Below are 24,832 nucleotides of genomic sequence, written 5' to 3'. Positions count from 1 at the left end.
AAGGGTGTCTGCTTGCATTCCCCACTGGGTGAAATGCAATTGCTGTTTAGTAGCACATAGCAACACTACACAACAGTCTAAGACAGGATGCAAGGGAAGCAATATTATATGCAGCTGGAAGGACAAGGGAAGCCAGTGTCAACAAATGCAATTACCAGATGTGAACTTTGGCCAAGGAGGTCAAGGCAAGCACTGCTTTAAAAAGTGTCATGGGATCTTTAATGCCCAAAAGTCAGTGCAACATTGGCATCACCTTATTGAACAAGCACTCTTCTGGAGCTCTGACCCATTGATATTGCATCGATTCAGTTTTGGAGTGGTGAGTGACTTGCATGGTCTCACTAGCAGATCGCCCCTCACTATGCAGAAAGAAGTCTCTCTGGGAAAAGCACTTTTAAATAAGAGCATGGCATTATTTGGGGTGATTTAAAGGCATGATAGCTGGAGTAGATCTGGACACAAGCCACAATTTAACACTCCTTCCCCATATGGCTGTCTTTTTTCTCCCTTAACACAGTGGGAACAGCAATTGTACTCCAGTCCCACACAAACTTGGAATGAGCCAACTGTCCTTATTTTGTTCTCGCTTTGACACTTACTTCCTTTCCAATACAAGACAGGTGCACTGTTCCTTGTAGTGTTGGGCAATGGAAATGAACTGGGAAGAATGACACTTTAAAAGGCAGCAATTGCCTTACCCAACCAGATGCAGAGGGAAAGCAAGGAAGTTCACTCTTAGTAAACTATACTTTCCCTCGGGCTTCCTCCCTAAGGCCATCCATAGGGAGCAACATTAATTTACCTAAGTATTATATTTCAAATCTATAAAATTTTTGAAGGCAAAATAATAAGGATATGTAAGCACCTGGCATTCAAAATGAGTCATTACTAAATATTTTAATTAAATCTATTTTCAATGAAGCAGGAAGTGTCAAATTCCTATGTGTTCATACATGATCAGAAGGGTTTTTGTCCTCTAGGGAGTCTATATATGGGTCAGACAAACTTCCTATTCTTACACTTTTAATAAAAACAAAGAAGGAATTTGGCCTGCCTGCTTATTCCATTCTGTACTATGAGGTGTTACTTTCAAAATGTGAACAGGTCCTTTATTCATGATAAAACAGGAGAAAAACCAATCTCCTGGAATTTATGAACAGTTAACTTTCTAATTCTCCAACCTAAAAATGAATTGCTTGTTCCTTCTCCTGACAACCTTTCCTCCTCTTTCCCCTTCCTTCCCAACCACTAGTGCTGTGCATAAAGTCTGTTCGTGTCTGTGGCAGCATTGTCTAGCAAGGGTGTGACATTTGAATGGGGAGGGGGGGCAGATGAAGGCTTAAGTTAGCTTCAAAAAATGTTAAATTGCTAATAATGTATCTTGTGCTTTCCCAATACACTCCTCAGCTGTTGCACATGCACATTATATCATATAATATGTAGGTGATTCTGTTTTCCCACGTAGATATATATGAACTAGAGGCCGAGTGCACAAAATTTGTGCACTTGGGGGGGGGACCCCAGCCTGGCCTGTTCCCTTTCACATTGTGGGAGCCCTGTGATCGATCACCCCAAAGAGGTAGGCCCTGCCCACCCATCTGGGGCTCCTCAATTGATTGCCCCAAAGTGGTAGGCTGGAGCCAGGGTTCCTGCCTGTGCAGGGCCATGGGAACCCTGGTAGAAGTTGCGAGGAGTGGCCACTGAGACCCCGCCCCCACGGCTTGTGCGCGGGCCACGGGAACCCCACCTCCACTGTGTGCACAGCCATCTTGTGAAGGCGTGAGGACATTATGGCGTGATGGCATGAGGACCACCTAGGCTTTTATTAGTAAGATGTTTTGCCTCTTGATTTAATTGTAGATCCCCAAAGAGAAGAGGCTGGATTCTAATGTTGTCATAAGGGACCTGGCTCCAAGGGAATAATACTGTTCAGATATGTATTTTTTAATTCTGTTGCCTAGATATTTTCCTCAGGTTTCTAATTCAAATTTATAACTGCCCAAGGTATACTTCCACTTGACTACCCCAACTCTCACAGTTCTCTCCATATACTTTCACTAATCACCACTCTGTAAATACACCATACGGTTTCACACCTTCATGCTTTGCGCATGCTGTTTTCTTTGCCTTGCATGATCTCCTCTGTTGAAATTCAATTTATCCTCCAGGAATCATCTCATATGTCATCTCCTCCACATTAATTCTTCCCCAGTTACTGCAGCTGAATCGAATTGTTTCATCAGTGCTCCACAACATTTTGTTTGGACCTGTCTTAAAATCTCAATCACATTCTGCCTTGAATTGTAATTATTTGTGTCTATGTCTTCCCTACGAGTCCAAAGGCTTTCAGAGGGTGGAACTCTGTCTGATTCATCTTTGTGCCTCTCCAGATTCCCAGGGCCTACCAGAGTGTCTGGCACTCAGTGGCTGAATAAACAATAAACATTTAGAATAGGAACTCAAGTACTATGTGTTGATTTATTGAATTGTCTGTATCTCTTTTAGCTGTTAATCAAAGCCTGGCATAGACCATAAACTCAATACAGAACACAGAACATCTGTGTTGGAATAACACCAAATAATTTTAAATGTCAAATTTTTGGAAATTTGTTTAAATTCTTTTGCTTGCACGCAACCTTTGTAGGCCTAACAGTTAATAGAAAAAAAAAAAAACTCTGAAATAACTGAGTTTTAGCCACAGAACATTTTTCAGACCATTAAGAATGAGAGCTTCTATTTAGGCAGTACTAGTTAATTTCTGACATAGAAGTTATTTCTGGTTATAGTGTTAGTGCATAGATTATGTTTTGCTTTTCTCAACACTGCCATGCCCTGAACAAATATTCCTTTTCAGAGAGTGCCTTACTGAGGGGCCCAGTACTAAGAACTTCAACTGTAGTGCAATCTGATGATGTCCCCTCCCACCATCCCATCAGAAGCTGGGTTGGAATCTTCATGCAGGATTTTCTTGCCTTGGCCGCCAGAAGTTCCAAATAAATAACTTAAAATCCTCTTTAGAAAACAGTGGGGGAAGTGGCTTGGAACATGCTCCATTTATACTAACTAAACATTTTAGCCAATGTTTCCAGTGTCAGGCCCAATAAGTCAATGGGATGCTAGTTGTCGATTTGTGTGTTTTTTTTTTCCGTTTTCAATTCTAGACATCTTGGAATCTATGCCATTGATATTCCAACATGCAAGCTATTATCGTGACTAACACAGACAGAATTACCTGCTGCTACATTCCAGGTATGTTTATGTATTACCCTGTCTGACCTGTTTCCTTCCTTCAGCTGTCTCAGTGGTGGGAGGGAGGAGATGGGGATTTACCCCCTCCTCTTAATTTTCTCTAACAACTGTGATGCCAAATGCAATTATTTGTGGAGGAATCTGCTGTATATATGGATGAAAGGGACACATGCAAATCCTCAACAAGAAAGGGAAATACCGGCTACGTATTTGTTCCAAAAGCCTGCCAACTCTGGTCAACTCTGCCCAAGGCCCCCTGTGCAGATATTAACAAGCTGAACACAATATGACTTTAGGAATGCAAAGAAAAAAAACCGTTTAACAGTTGAAAAATCTCCTCCTCAATCTGAGGTCAACCAGCTAGTAAAAAAGCTTCAAAAACTTCTGAAAACCCATGAATAAGCCCCAGATGTTCCCGTTCTCAGCTGAACTTTCCAGCAAGTTATTTCTAACTTCTGTTTTTCACAAGTAAAAACTATTGCAATCTCTGGTGCTTCCCTATCTGTTTCCAAAGAAAACTGCCGCCAGTCAAATTCCTTCTCCCACCCACAGTAACTAATTGTCCATACTGTTTTTCACCTCCTTTTCTGAAAAAGAATTAAATTGGCAAGACTCCTTAGTGCAAGAGTGGGCACCTTTTTTCTATCAAGGGCCACTGACCCACAGCGGAAAAAAAATCACCTGGGGCCACACACAAGTCAGAAACCACTTGTTTTAGTTTCGTTTTTGTTTGCTTTTGTAGAAGAAATATAAAATATTCACCTCATCTCCTTAAAAAATAAGAATAGGGAAAGGAAAACTCCATTCAATCTATATAATAAAAATTAAAAGACTCCAGGTCTCTGCTATAGCAAGTTTGGGGAATGAGGTGATTAAGAAAAAAGATGTGAGGGAGGGGGAAAGAGAAAGATTGAGAAAATAAAATTTAAAAAGTAAAAAGAAAAGGTGAGAAAGAGAAAGAAAGAGACCAAGGGACGGTGAGAGAAAGAAGGAGAAAAACAGACACAAAGAGAAAGGAAAAGAGGGGAAAATACAGAGGAAGGCTGGGCAAGCTCCCTAGTTAATGTGTTAGTTGCAGTAAACAGTTTGTCCCACCCCCAGTGCTCCCTGTACTTTGGTCATTAGAGTAAGTTATCATTGCCCTTTGAAATCCTTATTAGCTTTCTAGCAGTTTAGGGAAAGTCCTTTCTGTTCTGAGAAACAGCTGGTCTGCTTTGATTTTCAAACTTCAAAGCAATTTTTTTTTAAAAAAATAAAGAATATTTTATCAAGAAAGTCTGAAGGTTTTACATGTGTGTAAAGGAATGACTGAAAGTTTCTGACATTGCAAAACTGTCAGATGGCTTTATCTGTGGCCTTTGAGAGATTAGGGCTGTCTTATTTCATAGAGCCTGAATGTTAGATTTAGCATTTATTTCATTGATTTGAGGGTTCTTTTCCCTCAAATCAATGGGGTTAGTTGGATCCTGATGTAGTAGACAATATAAAGTGGAGACCACATACACATACATTTCTTAAGACAAAACAGACCTGCATTCACAGCTCTTTAATTACTACTGTCTTCCATTGAAAGCTGAACTTCTGAATGTTTGGCACTAGCAACCCACTAAGAGAGAAGTTAGTTTTAAGCTGCAGTACCGATTTTAGAGCTACTGTATATGTTAGTGGGGTTATATTCTGCTGATGGTGTAGTAAAGAAGACAAAATGGAACAGGAAAATGTCCAGAGAAGGACAAATAAAATAATAAAGGGTGGAGAACAAGGCAAAGCCATATGATGACAGACTAAAATCACTGGCCTCTTGAGTCTGAAACGATGAAGGCTTATGGGGAAAATTAGAGAAGTGTATACAATTGTGATGAGTATGGTAACCACAAACTTATGTCCTATAACACTAAAATTAGGGGGTAAGCCCTTAAACTTGAAAGAGATGATTTTAGGTTAGATGAAGGGAGGTCCTACTTCAAATATCAAATATTAAGCTTAAGTAATTCATTTCCCCAAGGTGTAGGGCAGTCGGAAAATAACAATATATTCCAAAATGTTGGGTCATTTGTGAATGATGACATAATGAGTTATTCTGGGAAACTCAGAAGGTTGGGGGCCACCTCTCACTGTGCAAACATTTCCTAGCGTGCCTGTCAGCAAGGAGTCCTGGGTGATGTGGGTCATGAGGCTGCCTCTGAGACCATCTTCTAAAGGTCTTTGGTGCTGCCTTCAGAATTAAGGTGGTAACTGCTGGGCTATCAGGCTGAAACACTGGGTCAGGAGGTTATCAGGCCAGATGATACTCTTTCTGTCTCCTCTCAGGGCCTAGGTTACTTTTGAGACAGCCAATAGAGATAGAGACAGCTCAGATGGGGGAGGATCAGAAGTGTGAGAGCTTTGACTTGGTCCAGGGTGGTTTCAATTTATATCTGTTCTTACCTAACTCAAAATGTTTGTCTTCTGTTTTAAATGAAAAGAGATTTATTGTTTTTCTGATGTAAAAATTAATTTAAAAAAAGTATTTGGGCAGAGTACAGAGACTTAAAAAAAGGATATGAAAGTTATCATAATATTGCTCATATCTTAATATATATTTTTACAGACTTTCTCCCCCATACATATGTATGTACATGTGCTAACTTTTGTAAAATTGAATTGTACTTTAATATTGTCTTATAACCTTTTTAACTTAACAATATATCATGGATATCTTTCTTTGTACAATAGTATTTTTAAAATATATTTTAAATTATTTTTATTTTTAATTTACGTATAGTGGAATAATCTGCATTTATTAAAATATTTTGAGGTGAATATAGTCAATAAAGGTATTTTTGATGGCTGCAGATTATTTCATTGTATGGAAATGGCATAGTTAACATAAATGTCCTATTGATAGATATTTGGTTGCTCTTATGACAATGCCACTGAAATATCCTTATGCATAAAACTTTGTGGATTGCCATAGTCTTGCCTTAGGAGAAACTTCTAGCTTAGGAGCTGCTAGTTCCAGGCTACTTCAAGTGACCTCCTAGATAATTAGACTGTCTTAATGCTTCTTCATCCCTCAACAGAGTAGAAGAAAGATCATAGAATTTAGAGTAAGTTCAACCTTTCAGTCACTTACAATCTGAATGTCAGTTTCATCACCTATTATAGGGAATATTAATGATAGCTAGGTCACAGGACAGTAATGAGAAATAAGTGTGATAATGTAAACAAAAGGTCCTCATAAACTTTAAAACACTTAAATGCAGAGATTATCTTCTTTTTAACATCTTAAGGTTAAGAATTCAGAGGCAGATTTAGTTGATCCAGTCTGCCACGTTCCACACACTGAGAGGGTCCCAAAAAGTCTCTGAAAGCTTGTGACCACAGAGTAACATTTCTGAGTCCCCAGACCTGAATCACCTGCCTAGAGGGTGAGGGGGGCCCTTTAACCGACCAAATGTCTAGCTGCTATGTACTAGATGGCATTTGGCTCCCCAGGTTTCATGCTACATGGCATTCACCTGTTTGCCATTGACTGTTTTACCAGGGAGAAGAGTTTATCATGTTCTCTTCCTCATTTGGCCCTCTATAAATACACCCAGTTTGTGTGGGCCTGAATTGAACACTCTGGCAAGAAACCAATGTTCTCAGGAAGAAAGAGATAATTTGCATTACAACACAAATTGCATATTCCTTCCCAAACGTCTGGTGCTTTTGCTTTAAAAAAAAGGGGGGGGGGGCTGCTGTTCCTCATCACTAGCCAAAAGCATTTATAGATTATGGGTGGGGTTTTTTTTTTTAATCCAGAAGGAAGCACAGAGCAAGAATGGTATTCTTTTATAAGATATTTTGAAATACCAAGTATAGTACCAGCACCCAGCAAGTGCTCAATAAATGCTATTTGGTCTTGATCTCTGTCTTTTTCCAGGTCATTTTTTACTGAATTTATTAGGGTGACACTAGTTTGTAAAACAATACTGATTTCAAATGTACAGCTCAACAAAACATCATCTGCACACTGTATCATGCATCCATCACCCCAAGCCAAGTCTCTTTCCATCCTTATTTATCCCCCCTTTGCCCACCTCCACCTACCCTCCCCCTCCCTGCTATCACCACACTGTGTGTGTGTGTGTGTGTGTGTGTGTGTGTGTATCAATCCGTTCACCTTCTTTCATTCAGTCCCCCAACCCCCTCCCCTCTGACAGCTGTCAGTCTATCCCATGTATCCATGCTTCTGTTTCTACTTTGTTCATTATATTCCACATATAAGTGAAATCAGATGGTGCTTGTCTTTTTACTATTTTCCATTAAAAACAGAATAACTAAGGACATAGAGAAAATAAATAAACCTATGAAAGAAATTCTTAAATTATGTGGAAGACAAGAGTGGGTAAATGAGAACAAATGAGAGAGGACTTGTGGGGAAAGAAATACCTCTCCCGCACAAAAGGTTACATGGCATAGGTGGGAGAAAAAAAATAAGGGACTTATAAAAGGAAGGCAACAAGTATTTTTGTGGCAGAGACAAAAGTTACACACATGATTCAATTTAAGAAAAATATAAATATAAGTCATGTTGGAAACTGTAGTGCTGGAAGAAAACAAAGACATAAAAAAAGATTGTGGTTCTCTATATGCTAAGGGCAGTGAGTGTCTCATTGGTTTTTCTAGTCCCTGTGCTCAACAGGGGAGGTAAGGCAGGCCTGGACTAGGGTGATGGCATAAGGATAGAAAGGATCTCAAAGAATGCTACAAATAATGACCTGAAGGCACTTGATGATTGACTGGCTACAGAATGAGAATCCCAGACTAGCAATGCCAGCAGGACAGTGATAAAAAAATGGAGTAGCACATAGTAGGTTCAAGAAATATGCTGAAAGTAGATAAGATCACAAAACCATCTGTCCTTCATAGAAACAATTTCCTGGGGGAAAGCATGAAAAATTTGTGTAAATAGGGTAGGTGTGCTAAAGATTTTGATTACTTCATTCACACTTATAACCCTCAAATAAGAACATTTCTCAATGTCTAGCTACTTATACCTGAGGCATGAGTTGCTATAGGACTTCAGGACCCAGAGAAACTAGAATCTAGAAATAAAGTGGTCCATGAATTAGTATTTCATTTCACCTCTTCAAGCCTCAACAAGCTGATCTTTGAATGGAAAGGAGACTGCCAAGAAAATGAAAGTTCCTATTATTCAGGCTTTGACAGATAAAGTAGGTTTTGCAATGTTGCCCAATAATATATCTTACAGTGACAGAATAGGCATAATAGGAAGGAGTAGGCCATTAACTGGGGTCTGTGTCAAAAGTAATTCCACTGGATGAGAGCCATGGCATAGCTGCCAAGTGAAGGTCAGAAAAGAGAGGCAGAACAAGAAGAGAGTTCATGGATTTACCAGGTCTTATCAAGTTGAAGATCTTTTGAATGAATGGAATGAGGACTCACAGGGAAGTATGGTACAGTCCTACCATGTTTCTCAAGACAGTGGAGGAAGAGAGTAGATCTTAAATGTTCTTATCACAAGAAAGAAATGGTAATTATGTGACATGATGGAGTGTCAGCTAATTCTAGGGTGGGATTCATTTCATAGTATATAAGTGTGTCAAATTAATACGTTGTACACCTTAAACTTCCACAATATTATATATAATTACATCGCAGTCAAGTTGGAAAAATAAATAAAATAAAATAAAATTTAAAAAGTAAAGGGAGGACTATTCTTGATGACTTTTGGCAGACAGAATATTTTATACATACTTTAAAGGCAAAACCCCAGTGTAACATTTTATAATTTTTTAATGGTGAAAAGAATCCCCCTACTCTCTTGCTTTCCCTCTGTATTTGCACATACATTTTCTCCCTAAATTCACATCTGCCCCATGTGCAAAATACATTCACCTTATCCCAACATCCCTAAGAAGTTTCAACCAATTACAGCATCAACTCTTAAGTATAAAATCTCAACTAAATATCATTAGTTCAAAAGTCCCAAAAATCATAATATAAGTCAATTACTGATGAGATGCTGGGTATGGTCCATTCTGGTCAAAATTTTCCTCCATCTCTGTACCTGTGAAACTAGAAAACAAGTTACCTGCTCCCAAAATACAATGGTGGGACAGGCATAGGATAACATTATAGATATTCTCTCTAAATTGGAGGAAAACAGCTAAGTCAAATATGGAACAGAATCCTTCACTTATTCATGCAATAAATAGTTATTGGTCATCTACTATGTGCCAGGCACTGTACTTGAAGCAGAAGATACAGTGGTGGACAAAACCCTATTCTTGTGGAAATGCTGTAAACTAGATTCAATGCTGTCTAAACAATGCACCTTATCTGCCTTCTTAGAATCTGCACTGACCAGCAAGAGTACAGGGGTGCTAAGGTGGAGAGAAAACACGTTGTTGAGTGCCAGCTAGCCAGTCTTGGTGAAAGGCCAGGTCAGCTCATTGTCAGCACATGCTTGAGTAAAATTAACAAGCAGGCTCCTATATATAAAGTTCTTGGAGACCATTCTAGGGAAACAACACAAACTATAAGTACCTGCTATAATTAGAAAAACACAGGAGTTGGTAACAAATGGGAAAATGTGTTTTAAGAAGGTTGAAGAAGGCGAACAGTCACTGTTTCCCTTGGGTTCCCCCACTCCTCTTTGTGAGACTGTCATGAAACACAGTAGTCTCTCCAGCACATCTAAGAACCCACAGTGGCAGCAGAAGAAAAACACTATAATCTCTCTTAATCTTTCTCACCGTTTTGGTAGTTTTTGAGATTTCAGTGAACAGATGGCACTCAACATTCAACAACCAAAGAGCCACTTTTAATTGGAATCCTGACTCATAAAAGTGTGTAACAAATTGATTAAAAAGTAATAGTTAATACATTCATCAGGGAATCTAAATATTTAATTTTGAGAACTTCTACTTCAGGTTCAATGAGGGACAATCTCTAGGGTTACTAGAATTTTCTTTTAACTTTCTACTGTGGGACCTGGATAAGGTACTAGTCTGCGGTGATAAAGTCACTCCATGCCTCCTCTCCTGAGACCCAAACCACTGCATGCTACACCCCCTCCTGTGTCCTGGCTAACAGCCAAATATAATTAGCCTGACTTTAGGACACAACAGTCCTCTTCCCCTCAACAGGTCCATAACCTTTTATGGAAAAGAAGGTTAATGAATGTTAATAGTAAGCTTTACTTCTTTGTTTCATAAACCCTGTCAAGTTTAACTGGACTCCTTGCCTCCAATTTCTACTTCAAACCACCCTTCATGCTCCTGGCAGAGTTAACATCATAAAACACTGATTTGACTATGCCATGCTTTTGCTCCAATCCCTTCAGTAGCTCTCCACTACTAACAGAGTCAAGTTCAGATTCTTTATTTTACTATTCATTGTCCTCACACATTTTATACCACCTTTTCAGTCTCGTCCTTCACTGCCCATGTTCTCTTCCACTCTGCCCTGGGCCGTGAGCTCTCTAGCCACATAAGGCTATTGATGTACTTTCATGTCTTTGTGCCACACTGTTCATTCCAAATTCCTCTGCCAGGAAGATCCTTCCTTCCAATCTCTATCTGTCAAAATTCTCCTCATCTTTCAAAGCCTGGCTTAAAGGCTACTTATTTTTGAAGTCTTGTTTAATTCCCTTGGTAGGAATTAATCCCTCCCTTCTCTGGGCTATCATAGTACTTGGTTTATATTTCTCTTAAGATACTTAAACTATGCCTTGGGTTACAGTTATGTAGGTATGTTTTCATCACCCTCCTTAAAAGCAAAAATTGTGTTTAAATTATTTCTGTATCCTTGTCCATAGCTCCTATTCCCAGTGCTTGTCACACAGAGCTGCTAAATATTGAACAAATGAATTCAAATGGTAATGATATATGTTATGTGATTATAACTATGCATAAGGGGTTTTTCCATGTCTTTATCAACAGAGTCCACTAAACTTGGCACTACACATCCCATGGGCATTTAATAAATAGCTTCAAAATAAATGGCAAGGATATGTACATATATTTTAAATTTTACTTTATTTTTTTGCCTACTGAGTTTCATTTTTAGAGTCATGCAAGTAGTCATGGTTTAAGTGACTTCCAAGAACAACAGACAAGAACAAAAGCAATTCAACACATAGAAGCTCAGAGTTGAGCTCCATTTCAGCATCTTATGATAATTTGTACAGATTGCAATTATTGATCAATTTGACATACAATAGCTCAGGGAATAGCATTCCCTAAAAAAGAAATCAGCAATAAAAAACTGCTCCCCACAGGGATACCCTTATCTTATACTTGGGTCTGGTGAACAAAGGTAACAGTGCCACTAGGTTCTGGTCTAGAGATCTTTCCAGCTCTCAAATGCCTTAAAAAATCTATATGCAGCTATAGCGAACTGCCGCTAGCTTGGCTTAATCTTTTGTATTAGCTTATTAATGAGTCTGGATTCCTTCCCCATTTTCCATGGTATATTATCAGGCAGGAACAAAGGCTCAGGCAGCAGGGGGCAGCTTTAGCTTTCCTTTTTCTTTTTTTTTTTTTTGGACAAGTAGTCTCTGGTCCCAGACTTTGGCTAACAAATTTCATAGTTCTTTGATAGTAGAGCCAACAGAATGGGTCTTCTGTGCCTTAGGCTCTGCAATGCAAAATAGAGCTTTGGGAATTTGGGTCTAGTTAGTGTTCCTGGCATCTGTGACATCACCCTAACAGCTGAGAGTGATGATGTCTCAAGAAAGCTCGTCGTCCCAAGCCCTGTGAATTCTTTCTGCTCTGCCAGCATGTGCAACTCTCTCTCTCTCTCTCTCTCTCTCTCTCTCTCTCTCTCTCTCTCTCATATTATACACCACTCAAAATCATTCTAAATACCTCCTGTGAGACATCTGCCAATAAGGATATCATGTCAGCCGGGTTTTAAATTTAGGAACCTCTCACCATCTTCAACCAGAGAGCAAAATGCAAAAGGAATGCAGATTAACTTGTCCTGAACTTTATAGCTCTGAAGTCTCTTCACTTGATACTATCCTTCCATGAAAGGTCCTGGTGGGGCTGAAGATTAAAATGGGGCTCTGAATCATGTGGTAAGATCTCTAAGCTGTACTCTAAGGGCAGCCTGCCTATTTATAGATCCTCTACTTTAGGGCAGAGTTCAAACTTGGGAAAATCTGAAGAACTTAATTTAAACCCACAATATCATACACAATCATATATATATATATTTATCATCTTCATTTTCCATTCAGTTACTTTGAGCCAAACTAAACTTTAAATAGTTCAAAAATCTGTTGAAGCTTGGCTAGATATATTTTCCCAAGAATCTTTAGCATTTAGATTATTATACTTAGAATTTTTAAATCATTTAAACAACAACCAAAACTAGAAAAGTTGTAGTTTCTCCATTCCAGAAATTGGTAAACTGAGGGACAGAGATTCAAGCCACTTAAAAGGTCACTCCCGACTTCCCTTATCTTAACTCTTCCTACTATCATAATATGAAGCAAAAGAGTAGGTATAAAATGAGGAATTTAGCAAAAAAGAGAAAAAAACTCATGGACAAAGACAATAGTGTGGTGATTGTCAGGGGGAGAGGGGTCGGGGGGAAGTGGAGGAGGATAAATGGTGATGGACAGAGAATTGACTTGGGGTGGTGAACACACTATACAGTATAAAGATGATGTGTTGTGGAATTGTGCACCTGAAACCTGTATAATTTTGTTAACCAGTGTCACCCCAATAAATTTAATAAAAAGGAAAAATACAAATAAGATTTTAATATACCCTTAAAAGTTGAGTGTCTACTACATGCATTATCTCTAACACTTGTACTAATCCTTCAAGATAGATTATACTATACCCATTTCAAAGATTAGGAAACTTGAGTACAGGGAGGTTAAATAATTTGTTCTTAAACCCAGATCTACATTTGGTTCTAGAGTCTTTGTACTTTCCCCCAAACTAGATTATATAGCGCTGTGGCTCTCAGATTTCTCAGTATGGCTCTAAATCACACACCAAAAAGACTTCACAACAAAAGCAGGTAATATTGGTTTAACAAAGACTGCTGTGGAGCAGTGAACATTACAATCCCAAAATAGATTTTTGAACATTTAGACAGGATACATAATATTTTTCTAGCCACTCACTCCCATGCCCCTGCCTGGATCACCCCAACATACATGCACATATTTACCTACCTCTTCCCCCTACACCACAATAATGGCCACAACATCAAAAGAGCTGCTAAGTGATGTCTACATTTGAGAGATAGAGTCTGGTGGGTCAGTGAAGGTTTTATAGCTGTTTCCATCATAACTAAAACAAATGTGCCTGCTAAGTTTGGTTCCCTCACTGTGTTTACAAAACAGTGATGTGAATCTACATGTAATACTTTACATTTATCTCTGTAACATTTTTTAAAAATATGTTTTTATTGATTTGAGGGAGAGGGAGGGACAGGGAGAGAGAGAGAGAAACACCAATGTAAGAGAAACATTGATCGGCTGCTTCCTGCATGTCTCCTACTGGGGATCAAGCCCGAAACCCAGGCATGTGCCCTGACCATGAATCGAACCAGTGACCTTTTTGTGCATGGGACAACACTCAACCAACTGCACCACACCGACCAGGGCTATCCCTATAACATTTCACTTTGTTAGCTTTCTCTTCTATTCCAGTCTACTTAGATATTTTTAGATACTGATTGTGTTGTCTATATACTAGAGGCCCCATGCATGAAATTCGTGCAAGAGTAGGTCTTCCTTGAATGTTCTACCATGCTTTCCAGGATTCTTAATTTCATTAAAGTAGAAACTCACGAACTTAAAAAAAAAGAATAGGCCTTCCCTCCCCTGGTTGCCAGCACCGGCTTCCCTCCAGCCGCCAGCAGGCACCTGGGCTTCCCTCACAGCCCCAGCTTCGTCCGGAATGACGTCTGGTCTAATTAGCATATTATGCTTTTATTGTTATAGATTACCTTAATCCCACCTAGCTTCGTGCCATCTCTAAATATTAGATGCATGCTTTCTCTGTCCTCAGGCCACTGGTAAAAACTTCAGGTAGTAAGGGTCAAGTACAAAGCAAACAACCGAAGCCTCTTTCCAGGCTGACACTGATATGTTAAGAAAACACTCTTCAGGTATGATGGTTAATTAGCTACACTTTATCAAACTATATGATTATTTAGTCAACATTTCTTGCCACTTGTTGAAAAACAATCCTAGGAACTTTTGTTAAATGCCTTGCTGCAGTCTAGACATACCATGTCTGAGTCATTCTTCTGATTTAGTAAGATCAGGTGTGCAGGGAAGTGAGATCTGGTTCCTGGTTTGTTCTGAGTGAGCCCATAGTGACTTCTAGTAACCATCGTGGTGACTTCTGAAAGCTCATGCTCTCCAAGAATCTAGTCCAGAATTTTGCTAAGATGTGACAGCAGGATCCCTGACTTGTAGTTTCCACAATCTAGTTTCCTCCCCTTATTAAAGGTGAGGGTAGAAGGTGCCTGTCTCTAGCCTTTTGGTTCTTTTATTTGTTGTGATGACTCAAAATTTTCTAACAGTGATATCATGATAATAGGAAGATTTTTCAGTGAACTTGGAAATAAGTGATCTGAACTTGGGACTCATTATTTATGATATACTATAATAGTAATTTTCTTAGCTTCTTTGCTCTTATTTATTGCATGCCCATAATATAGAATAGATATTACTATGAAAAGTGATGACTTAGCAAAATATGGACTATGAAGAAAATAATATCTAAATCAACTTAATTAAACAAATAAGATCATACTTTAACCCTATTAAGAAATTATCCAATAAGATCCAACAATAATGTAATTTCTACTTTGGACATTAATTAGAATTCTGCAGGAAATATTCTACTTAACTGTTGCTATACAAAATCACTGTGGTTGCTAAGGCAGCCATATAGTTAGGGATACAGAATTGATCCTATTGTTAATATTTTACCTTTACTAAGTACTAATATTGAGCCTATACAGAATATGGAAACATCCCTGATCATGTATCAAATAAGTTTGCAGTTGAAGTCTCAAATAACCATGGGCATACAAGACAGAGGCCAAACATTTAATCGAGCTTATTTACACAGGACTGCCATCCAGGGACAAAATTATCTGTTCTGTATAGACAAGCTAATTTAAGACAAATTGCTCAGTACTTATTTCCATTGGACTTTGTCAGAATCCTAATGACTTGGGCAAGGAAAATTTAGTTGTTGGTCTGCAATGTCAAATAAGACACTTTTGGCTCATTAGTACAGGAACATAGGCCCTACAAAATCATGTTGGAACATCACTTTCAATAGGACTAGACCAAGCCATTCACATGCTTCCATTTGGTCACCATTTTTAGCAACAGTTCATTTTAGGAGGTGGCTGATGAGAATTGGAAGGTATTCTGTGACTGCCTTGTGTATTGTAGATATTTAGTACCCTCATTGAATGAATGCTCAAATGAAAAATGACTCATATGAGATTAAATCTTAAATGTTAGCCTTAAGGGCACCCTGAGATTTTTATTCTTTTAGCAGTTGGAACCCTTTGTTTAAGTGTAATCTTACTCAGAAGACTGATATGTAAAGCAGATTTTTAAGATATAGCTGCTTTGGATAAAATAGGAATGGGGGACTCAGCATAACTCCACAGCACCTCTCCCACATCACTACTCCCTATGGAACATATTCTGAATATGCTGCCTAAACAACTGAGCTAACTGGTGCATAACCCCACTGACTAACATGATGCTAATTTTGCCATACTGGAAGGAGGGAGAAGGCACTAGATAAATTATTACAGGTTTCCCAGGACGGTGGAGGAGTTGAAATCCAGAACATGAGAGTGAAAGAATGACTGGTTCCTGAATGTGGATAGGAGCCTAAGTTCAAATATGCGTGGGTATAAGTCCATGAGCAACAGGTCCTGCTGACACTGCCTGCTTTTGGTTCAGTGATCCCAGCAGAGACCCCCCACCCCCTGACCTGTGTGCAACAACTGTTCAATGGGTTTAATGAGGCTACAGGCACTGAGGTGTACTTGTTATAACCAAACACTAGTTAATATCCATAACAAGAGATAAATAATTAACAAGATCATGGCTCATGCTGTACTACTTTCTGTTCCTAATATGAACTGCTAAAGAATGGGCTTCTGCTATGGTTGGGAGTATTGTATAAGAAAACGTGGAAGCACAATAATGGCACTACAGGATATTGATCTGTTCATATCCCAGTCCCAGCTTTGTTATATGCTGGCAATATGACTTTGGGCAAGTCATTTCACTCTCTTGGCTATAATTTCCTCATCTAAAAAACTAGAGGGTTGGACCCTCTACCACCTAAAGAATCCTTCTAACTATAATTCTGTACTTATGTAACCCTGCTCTTTAGTACAGAAACAGGTTAATATTGAATGTGAAACATGCCTTAAATTAAACTAAATTGGGAAATAATTTGAGTGAACAAAGGTTGAGTTCTTCAAATGAATTGATCAATAAAATGTTGTATGTATTGAGCACCTACTTTATATGTTAGGTACTATAAGAAATAGAAAATTATATGCATGATCCTAGACTTGAGGAGCTGACAGTCCAGAAGCAAGACACACACACACACACACACACACACACACACACACACACACATATATATATGAAAAGTTATTTCTGAATTTCTCAAATAGTATTTGAAAATAGATATAACAATATAGTGCTTATAGTAAAGGTTTATGGAGGTAAAAAGCAACCATTTGTAACCATTTATTTCAAAATACAGTGTTACATTTTACCACTAACTAAATGTAAATAAAATATGAGACCCTGTGGATTTCAGAGATATTTTGGAAATATATTTCTAACTGAAATCTGGTAGCCTTTACAGTTTAATAGAATTGCCTTTTCACACGTAGAATTTGTCTTTCCATAGCTAACACTTCCTATACTTCTAACTAAAATCAACAACAAAAATTCATGAAAGTACAATACTGCAATGAAAAAAGACAATGTATTTCTTTTCATTGTTAAATCAATATTACCACAACACTGTTATCAATTACATTTTGGCTCACCACTCCTGACTCATCTACTATTTTTGAAAAATTATAAATATGCAAGCAGTAAAATACATGACCCAATTAAAATATCTTTAATCTTGTATATTCCAAATATAGAAAACAGTTCATTTCAAAAAATTTAATATGAAATATTTGGGAATACTTCTTGATGTAGTGTTAAACTGTACATAGTAATTAAGATATTAAAAACATATGCTCTCAAAACCACCAGACATTGTAATTATTTTTTAGGCTATTAAGCAAAATGACAGAAGATTTTTTTAATGATAAATGTGTTTTGTAATGCATCAGCTAATTCCCTTTTACTTCATGAAATAATGTTTAGCTACACAGAATCTAAGTCTGGTATTTAAAGACCAACACGCATTGTCTTTTTGAAACTCAGATGTCATTCATTGGCTCTTGTTCACATGTCATTGTAGATACTCTGTGTTTCTCTCTCTCTCTCTCTCTCTCTCTCTCTCTCTCTCTCTCTCTCACACACACACACACACACACACACACACACACACACACACACACACACATTCTGGCTCCATATGGAAATGGCAATAATTTGAGTTCTGCCACGCTATTCATATATGAAGAAGTGTGACAAGACAGTGAGATATAATTTCATTTAGAAAGTTCTTTTATTTAAATTTGACTCTCTAAAGACTTCTTCTTTCATTTAGAAATTTTAAATCAGTGTTGGCTTTCCTAACAACCATTGGATTAGAGAAGTGTTTTATGAATCTCACTGGTTTTATTGTGAGAAGACTATGAAATAAGTTATTCAGAGTTATTTTCTATCATGCCTGAGATTTGTTTAAAGTTTTTCTTTTGAATCACATGCTAAGGAATGTCTTAGGTACTTTTCTGATTTAACAACCTTACTAATTAACTTATTAAAAATTTAGCTTTCTATTTCAAAAGCTAGTATATTTTCATGATACTAAAGTAGCCTTCAAGAATCAAAAATAATTTTCAGGTGTTCATGAAGAGGAATGGAGTGAAGACATTTCACTTCTACATTTTAAAATTTTCTTTCACCATTTAACATCATTCTATGAATTAGAGATAGCTAATAGAAAGCTTGTATACTCTCTATAACTCACACCTATACCACAAAGTACCTCAGTTTCCACACTATACAGTGTAGTAGTTTTCTAAGAACCTTCAATTGAGATTTGATAAAAAACATGCTTGTTCTTGCTTTGCTTCTGATTTTAGAACTTTAGACCACAGAAATTACTATATTAGGGACTTGGAAATCTTTAGACAAATTAATGAGTTTTTATAATTTGTGCTTCTGCATATCTTTTATATATGGATCTTGATTACCATAACGAGGTGTGCCATGTCTTTTTAGAAGTAGAAGGAAAGAGCACAAAACACTGAAATCAGTAGCCCTGGGTTGTAGGTCTAGTTCTACCACTTACTACACGTAGGTCACTTAGCCTTCTAGTGCCCACAGTTTCTTCACTGGGCAAATGTAGGTAATAATACCTGTTTTTCCAAGCCATTGAGAAGGTAAATTTTTCTAAGGTACATGAAAGAGCTTTACAAACTGAATTGTGCTATGCAAATGTATGGCAGAATTATTATCATTCATATGGAGTCACATGATTAACTAGATCTAGCTCTGGTGTAGGGAAACTTAGGGGTGATAAATGCAAAAGTGTTTTTATAATTTAATGTTTTTATAGCCTGATGAGAACAAGGCAGAAAAACAGAAGAATTGGGTGAGGGGAAAGGTAAGTTTAAGTTCCATCTGCCCAAGCTGGAAGACTGGTGGGAAGGGAACAATCTCTGAAAAGATGAGAGGTTATAAAGTAGAAAAGAGTGATCTGAAATAGGGTGTTTTCAAACGAGTGGCAGAGCAGAGAATAAAGTCACAAGACTTGTTCACAAGATGGTGCTTGGTTAAAGCCAGACCTTGAGCCACAAATCACGGAATCACACAACTTGAAGGAATCTTAAGATGCCATCTCGTCTACTCCTCTACCATTCAGCAGGACATGTTAACCATCCCAAACAGATAAGACATTATCTAACTTTGAAAAACTCTGACACTAAATGGGCAGGTATTGACTGCTCTGGCTACAACTGTTTACAATGGGCAGGAAAACAATTTATGGAATTATATTTGAACCTGAAATGAAACAGGGAAAACCAATAAACAGCTAGATTTTCCTTGGGAATAATAACGTCTATAGCAGTTTTGGGACTGCTAAATTAGCACTAAGTACATAGCTAACTTCAAGAGAGAGAAAATGTTACCAACAGAATAGGGTTAGAGGACAAATGGCCCACAGTAACATATGGGTAAGAATGGACTGTGATCATTCTTGGTAATTGTGGGTTCTTCTTTCCATGCAGTAGCCTTGGAGCAGAACATAACAAAAACTGTTTTATTAAAAAAACACACAATATGTTCCTGCAAATTCCAGGACTGACATTGAGAACTTTAAAGATTTCAATTCCTCTCCTAACACATGACAATAAATCCTCACACAGATTAGAAACTGAAAAGGAAATAAAAAGATCCTCATTTCCAGTCGTGGGAATGTTACAGATGAACTCTGGCTTGGAAGGAGGGGAGGACATTCCACACCTGCAGGCCTTCCCAGGAAAGGGGCTCTTGGCCTGACCCTGAACCTATCCCCTCAAGATTATACCATGGGACTGTCAATATGGAAATAATGTTACTTTATTCCCTTAGTGAGTATATTATTTCCAGTGCTATCAACAGCAACTATAACCTGAAAGGAGTCAGCTGAGAATTTCCATGGAAGAAAGTGAAGAGTTATTTTGGAATATGCTTATAAATGGCCTAACTACAGTCCATCTTTATGGACAAACGTGAGCATACATGCATAGATAGAGAAAAATATCAATGCCTCTGTATTTATAGATATGTATGTTGGAGCATCCTACTGTAGTTTAATACCAAGCAAGGGGCTTAGAAAAATAACATTACACTCCTGGATTCACCACTCACTTACATGTGAACTTGGACAAGTTAACTTGATTCTACCTTCCCATCACTAAAACTTTAGGTCAATTTAGTCAGGCATTCAGTGAGTCCAGATGTTTGGCAGTATATAGGAAACAACATCTGGATGACTGATCAAATTTTCAACTGAACTCAGTGAATGGTTTGGCAGTATGCCCACATAGCCCTTAATGGTTTTCTGCCTCAGTTTCCCTAGCTATAAAAAGGAACAAACATTATTTATTATTAATCTCCCAGGGGGCAGTGAGGATGACATAATGCCCAGTTGTAACAGTGAGTTCTTGAAAAGAATGATTCCGTGAAGGTGTTTTATGTTATACAATTCTAGGTTTGCTATTTTTCTCAACATAAGTAGTTAGTCTTTTAGGAAATAAAATTCCTTTGAAATATGGTCAAATGCTACATAAATATAAACATATTATCACTATCATCACCATCATCATCATCACATTCTTATTTATGATCAAAAATAGAAATTTTATGGAAGACCTGAATAAAGCCATGGAAAGCAACACAGATGAGAAAAAAAATCAATGTGGGTGTTTGGAGCCAACCAATTTTAACAGCTCAACTTAAACAGGTAAAACTGGTCTATGGATGTGAAGTAATTGTTTGCTTAATGGTTTTTGTAAGGGAACAAAATATATTCACACACATATTCATGGATGAAGGTAAGATAAAGGAATTGTAAATTGGGACCTTTCCTACTATGACAATATATATGTCCCTACCTAAAGCTGAAAAGCTTTTGCAGCTAGAAATTAGAGGAAAGGGAAAGAAGGAAACAATACAAAAGAGAAAAGATAGGTGGATCAAAGAGATCTGCAATCATACAAAATTGGGGGAGCAGAATTAGGCTGGTACAAAGTACTGGGAATTCGCTCCTTTTCAAACTCAGGTTTGGCCTATAGAGAAAATCCTGAATATAATCATCTTAACGGCCACTTATTATGTCAACACATGTTATGTATTCTGTAAATACATCGTGGATATATATGTAAAATATGTATAATATATAAAATGTTATATATTTAATTATATAATCGGGATATATATATATATTCTAATCCTTACAGTAACCTTGTTAAGATATCTCTATATACTACAGATGAAGAAACTAAAGCTCAGAGAAACAGTGATTTGTGCAAGGTTATACACCTAGTAAGAGCCACAACTGAATTCAGGTCTATCAATCCAAAGCTCATTTTCTTTTTACTATATCACATGGTCTCCCACAGTATTAATATCAAACATCTAACTAAGTGTTTTCAAAAGGGACTCATTATAAATATTTTAGTGAACTTTGGATCATACAGAATCCCATGTCTGATGCAGCTTCCTCTTTTTCCCAGGTGTGTGTGTGTGGGGGATAATCCATCCACAGGTGCTTGTCTAATCTTTCCTATGACTGCCACTCCCCTGCTTGTCTTTACCTACTCATTGTTGATGGCAGATCTTGACACCTGCGTCTATCTGGAATCCTTATGCTAGCCTAGCCCAGCTTAGCCCTAAGCAAACTGTCCAAAATTAATGAGCAGCATCACTCTTTTGGCTCTTCATCATCTTTATTTATATTTGTTTATCTTTATTTAAGCACTTTCTATGCTGTGCGTCCCCTCTGAAGAAACCGTGAAAACAGTTTTAGACTCCTGCAGAACCCTTAAACTCCCTGGAACCTAGCTGAACACATAGTGGGTATTCCTTAAGTTCGGTTCATCAAACATCTCTGTTGACAGTATTCTTCAGTTAGGATTATGGGAACAGTGATGGGCCCTCAGATTTTGGCCTCACCAATGCTGGGGTCTAACCAATTGAGTGGAGCCACCCAGATAAAATTGGTTTGAGGTAATTTGGCAATAATTCAGAGGACAAATACTGCCACTGTCCCCAGGTGAAAAAGTACCATGCCCTCAGTTCAGCCATTAGTGGTTTATATTGTGCTCTGAACCCTTCAGAGATGCATTTTTAAATAATCACACTATATCTAACCAGGATTTATAGAACTTAGTGAGGTTGTGAGTTCATAGAAAAAAATGGTTATGCAAATACTGTCATTATCATGTGCTCAGCAGCAGTAACAACTATTTATTATGTGCTCATTGAGTGCAGAGCACTTTATTAGGCACTGGAGGAGTCACACCCAAGTGTGTTGTAAATAATTTCACAATGCCATTTGCAGTAAAATATTCCACTATTTAGAAAGCCTTTCTAAACATTTTCTAAGAACCACAGAAATTTCACTGCTAAACTTCATATTAAAAAACAAAATCATGCCAATGTTTTCATACAGAAACCACTGTCCTTGCATAAGGATTTTAGTTTCATTAAGTTCTTAGGCTACAAATAGAAGTCAGTGGTTCCAGGGCTCTCCCACCCATGAATCATGGGGCAAAAACACTGTCACTCTGATATATGTTGGCATTTTTTTATTGTGGCCACAAAGCAATCACAAGCAGATGGTACAACTAACTTCTATTTGTGTCTTAGCTACTAAACTTCTTGAGAGGAAAAACTCTGTGTATAGGTCAAGCAAATCTGTGGGTGTCTCTATGCATGGCAGTGAACCAAAAGTTGTTACAGGCGTAGTAAAACTGGTCCTCTTGCATCTTACTGGTGGCAGTGAAAGCTGATACATCCCCATTGGAAAGCAATTTAGAAACATGAATAAAAATGCTCATATCCTTTAACTCAATAACCCCAGTATTTTAAGAAAATGATCTAATATCAGGAGAAAGCATTATGTATGAAGAAGTAGCTTTATTTATAATGGTAAAATGTTTGAAGCAATCTGAATGTGCAGCAAAAGCAAGCTGATTAATTATGATGAATACTAAAAAGAATTTTATGGCCACAAAATGATTAATATGAAGATTTGTGGCAACATTAAAAAGTGTTTCCAATATAGTGTTAATTTTAAGAACTCTAAATCACTTGTATACTTCTAATTATGTAAAAAGTTGGAGTGTGATGTTTCTCAATATCAGAAAAGAAGATATGAAAATGAAAACAATTGGAATACAGGAATGGCACTGTGAGAAATACTTTTCCATCTATTTTCCAAGCTTTCTCTAATATTACAATATAATCTTTATGATTTAAAAGTGGGATGAAAAACGAGGGTCAAAAATTCTTTTTAGTAGAGGGAATCCTTGAAGAAAATAAACAATGGCTGCCTCTCCAAAATCCCAAGAATTCAGTTTGCACAGTGAACACCATCCATCCCTTACTCCTTTGCCACTTTCATTTTTGTTGGATATAGTCCCACATACCTGGTTAATGTGCTTCAGCTTGTCAATAATTTGGCTGACCACCGGTTCAGGGCCCTTCATTTTCAGCTCATGGAGGTTGAACTGATTTTTCATCCCATTCCTCGCTGCCTTTTGGCTGTATCTGCAAAGGTGAAGGTAAAGAGAAGATTTGTCACAGGAGAGTCTGAAGCAAAGTGAAAGCTGACTTGTATTTGGCACCAATGGTCAAACTGACCACAAGCTCTCTTCAGACTTTTAAACCATGGGATGACCCCATAGAACAAAAATAAACCACTGCAGATAGAGTCTCTTTACAGTGCAGAACACTTATTTAACAGTTAACAAACATTCATTCAACATTCTTTTTTCTAAGTGTTGGAAGTACAACAATAACTGAGACTGATAAAGCCTTTATTGTGCTCTCAGTCTAGTGTATAGTCCTGAAGAGTAAGGGCCAATGGCAATGCTAAGGGAGGTCCTGGATCTTGGCCAGGGAAACACACAGGAAAGACCTTAACTCTGAGTGTGCTTTCTACTCATTTGAAGGAGAAAGACCCTTGCATGTTCTTTACTTCTTTCTTCTCCAATTGCTCCTCCCACAATTTCCCACAGGCCTTGGAGCTGGGTTTATTTTCCAGAGGCTTTCCCAAGCCATTTGCAGCATAAATTTCCCCTTATATTGTTTTTCAATTAAAATAGTGTAGCCAGGTTAAGAACAAATTTAAATATATATATACTAGAGGCCCGGTGCATGAAATTTGTGCATGGGGGGGGGGGGGTCCCCTCAGCTCGACCTGCACCCTCTCCAATCCGGGAGCCCTCAGGGGATGGCCTACTAATGGCTTGGGCCCACTCCCCGTGGTTCTCTGCTCTCTGCGGGGCCTGCCTGCTCCACACCACGGCTATGGGCAAGCAGGCCCTGCTGGGTGCTGCCTGCAGGCCGCGCTTGTCTGCTCGCGGGTCGCTGTGACTACAGGGCCAAGCAGGCCTGTGCTTGGCTGCTTGCGAGTGACTGCGGCAACCGTCAAGCAGGCCCTGCTGGGTGCTGCCTGCGGGCCTTGCTTGCTTGCTGGGCTCACGTTGCTGGGGTGATGCAGCCAGCGTCCTGCCCCGGCCGTTATGGGTGCTGCCATCTTTGTCGTGGAGTGACAGTTAATTTGCATATTACTCTTTTATTAGATAAGATATATATCCTAATATATAAACACCCTGGGTCTGTCAGATCCAAAACGACCGGAGGTTCGACCTAACACCCAGG

General features: G+C 38.2%; 1 protein-coding gene across 1 annotated transcript in view; it reads right to left on the bottom strand.

Moving 5' to 3' along the window:
• The window catches only part of GPC3 (glypican 3), a 404,846-nt gene that overhangs the window by 86,786 nt on the left and 293,228 nt on the right, over positions 1-24,832 (bottom strand). Inside the window, exon 6 of the mRNA XM_006082075.3 lies at positions 23,596-23,716. Coding sequence (XP_006082137.1) covers positions 23,596-23,716 — 121 coding nt within the window. The remainder of the gene's footprint in view (positions 1-23,595; positions 23,717-24,832) is intronic.

Source organism: Myotis lucifugus, unplaced genomic scaffold (genome assembly GCF_000147115.1).
Source record: "Myotis lucifugus unplaced genomic scaffold, Myoluc2.0 scaffold_2, whole genome shotgun sequence".
NCBI classification, from domain to species: domain Eukaryota; kingdom Metazoa; phylum Chordata; class Mammalia; order Chiroptera; family Vespertilionidae; genus Myotis; species Myotis lucifugus.
Note: the sequence above shows the minus strand (reverse complement) of the source record. Positions and strands in the feature narration are given on the sequence as shown.